The 2,509-nt window shown below is 32.7% G+C and overlaps 1 protein-coding gene across 11 annotated transcripts in view; it reads left to right on the top strand.

Moving 5' to 3' along the window:
* The window catches only part of LOC111395680 (protein TWIN LOV 1), a 7,957-nt gene that overhangs the window by 3,167 nt on the left and 2,281 nt on the right, over nt 1-2,509 (top strand). For 9 of the 11 annotated variants that reach the window (XR_002702849.1, XR_002702847.1, XR_002702851.1 and 6 more), the window contains exons 5-6: nt 1,489-1,544; nt 1,637-1,700. Coding sequence is in view for 4 of the 11 variants with exons in the window: in XM_023021802.1 (XP_022877570.1) it covers nt 1,489-1,544; nt 1,637-1,700 (120 nt within the window). In the remaining 7 variants the exon portion in view is untranslated. The remainder of the gene's footprint in view (nt 1-1,488; nt 1,545-1,636; nt 1,701-2,509) is intronic. The other 2 variants (XR_002702854.1, XR_002702852.1) reach the window with 1 other exon arrangement.

Here is a 2,509-nt window from a genome sequence, read left to right on the forward strand (position 1 = left end):
TGAACCTGTAAACTTCTTCGAGTTTCCATTTCCAAATATATCTTTGGCTAGTTTTAGTAGTCTTATTTTCTCTTGGTATCTATATTTTCTAATCTCATCATCAATTTTAAAAATAAAAGAGATGTGTGGGTTTGTTGGATTGCATGGAGCTTAATTATATATGGCACTCGTCCCATCCAACCATGAACCGACCATCACTATTTTCTTATATGATGTAAAAGAAATTGATGGCCCCGTTTTGCTGTAAGATAAAACAGAGGTGTGTGAGAGGAAAAACTTTACAAACTCTTTCTTCATTATAGTGGAAAATATGAAGTGACTCATGGTCATAGTTTTCACATGGAATTAAAAACTAAACCTGTGTGTTTGTGCTTACGTATTTCTGTTTTCTTTTTCATTCATTATTGCTCTCAATATTGGGACCAAGGCTTAATCCCTAACAGGTTTGGCTTCTCATTTTGGAATAGATTATTTTTACCTTTGTCATCGTCATGGTTTCCTTGGTCCAGAAGTTATGAGTAGATATGTGATGGCTAATCCATAAAATTATTCCTTCTTGTTTGACCAAAAACTTGAATTCTTCTATTGCACAGTGAAGCTCTTGTTTATATTGTCCAATAAGGATTTCATTTAAACAGTACTTATATAAATATTGCAGAAGAAGAAATTAATGAACCTTGTGAGGCAAGTGAGACAGAGAAGGGAAAAGCCAATGCTGCTCTTAGTAATATTTTGTCCATCCTGACCCACTATAGTGAGTTGTCTGGCAAATTGGTGTGTGGAAAGTGCTGCTGCTTATCTGGGACGGGACGTCTTGTTTCGTCCTTAAATATATCTCTTGGTAGAATCAAACAAAGCTTTGTATTGTGAGTTGGTTCAATAACTGGATTTTGTCATTTTTTTCGTTAATAATTCAGGTTAACATACTTTTTTAACATATCCTTTCTTGGCAACACTCTCTGTTACCTTACAGATCTGATCCGCACTTACCTGACATGCCAATAGTGTATGCAAGTGACATGTTCTTGGAATTAACCGGTACTAATATTATCCCAATATCATTTCTATGAAGTATTGCCTTGTCTCAAACGAGAAGTTTGCTGCCATCTGCCAGTTTATTATTAAATTAAAAGAACATATTTTCATGGTAATTTATCAATCATATAGTTATTCATTAACCATCAATTTCCCCTATTCGGATAGGCTATGCTAGACATGAAGTATTGGGGCACAATTGTAGATTTTTAAGTGGGCTGGATACAGATCCTGCAACTCAATATCAGGTCTTTTTCTTTCCAATTCCATTTTTTATTTTATCTGATTTTCCCACTATTTCAATAATGTAGCAGTTACTGAAATCTTGAATCTGTTGCTTCTAACTCACGAGATATCGTTTGCTGCTACCAAAAAAAAAAAAAAAAATAATAATAATAATAATAATGAGTCTTTTGATGATGGGAAAATTTTAATTTTGCTTATGTTGAACAGATAAAGGAATGTATTCGAACAGAGCAACCATGTACAGTATGTATTCTAAATTACAGGTTGATTATTAACCGCACTTCAAAATTATTGTCTCGGTTTGATGCTTAATATTTCCCTGATGCTAATATTTTTGTTACTGCTTTGTTTTCAGAAAAGATAAGACTCCGTTTTGGAATTTACTTCACATTGCACCTGTACGGAATGCTTCGGGAAAGGTAACTTCTATTTGCATCTGAACTTTTGATCAAGTATGTTATCTCTTCCTAGGAGAATTTACACGTTTGCTAACTTCAATTTGTGGAAGAGCATCAAATCAGCTGTTTTAATTAGCAATATTCTATTCCTGGTTCTCTGGTATCCATCCGGAGTCATTGTTTACTGATATTCTTGTTGCTTCTTGTTTATACACCTGCATTCATGCACCAATTTTAATATTAAGCTGGTGTATTCTTTGAAGTAAATTCAAATAGAGTGTATTTCTTTGAGCTTGGGTATCTTGTCAACTGATATATCATTGTCATCAAGTTGAAAATGCTGAAATTGATCTGACTTTTCTCCAATTGTTAAAGGTTACTTAGATACTTGGTAACAAATTTTGAACTTTCCCATCTAAATGCTTAAGCTGATAGAAAGAACACATTTATTTATTTATATTATTTCAAAACACTTCTCCTGTGCAGATTGTATTCATTTTATTCACCAAAGTGTGACACGTGTAGTTAAAGGAAGTGGTAAAGGCATCAAACATCCTATAATAATTGATTTAGAAGAACTAAAAGTATTCCTTTATTTTCATCGAAGATTAATTTAGTAAATTTCCAGTTAATTCAGCTTGTACTTTATCAATCCTGTTAGTCTATGGAAAAGGGTAGAGCTGGTGTACGAACATGCCGGTGCACACCTGGACACATAATATTGCTGGTTTTTTTTTTTTTTTTTACTCTATTCAAATGAATGGACAATAAAAATAACAAAATTGTACACAATCTTTTTGCTGGTTTTTTTTTTTTTTTTTTTTTTTTTT

Source organism: Olea europaea, chromosome 1 (genome assembly GCF_002742605.1).
Source record: "Olea europaea var. sylvestris chromosome 1, O_europaea_v1, whole genome shotgun sequence".
Lineage (NCBI taxonomy): Eukaryota > Viridiplantae > Streptophyta > Magnoliopsida > Lamiales > Oleaceae > Olea > Olea europaea.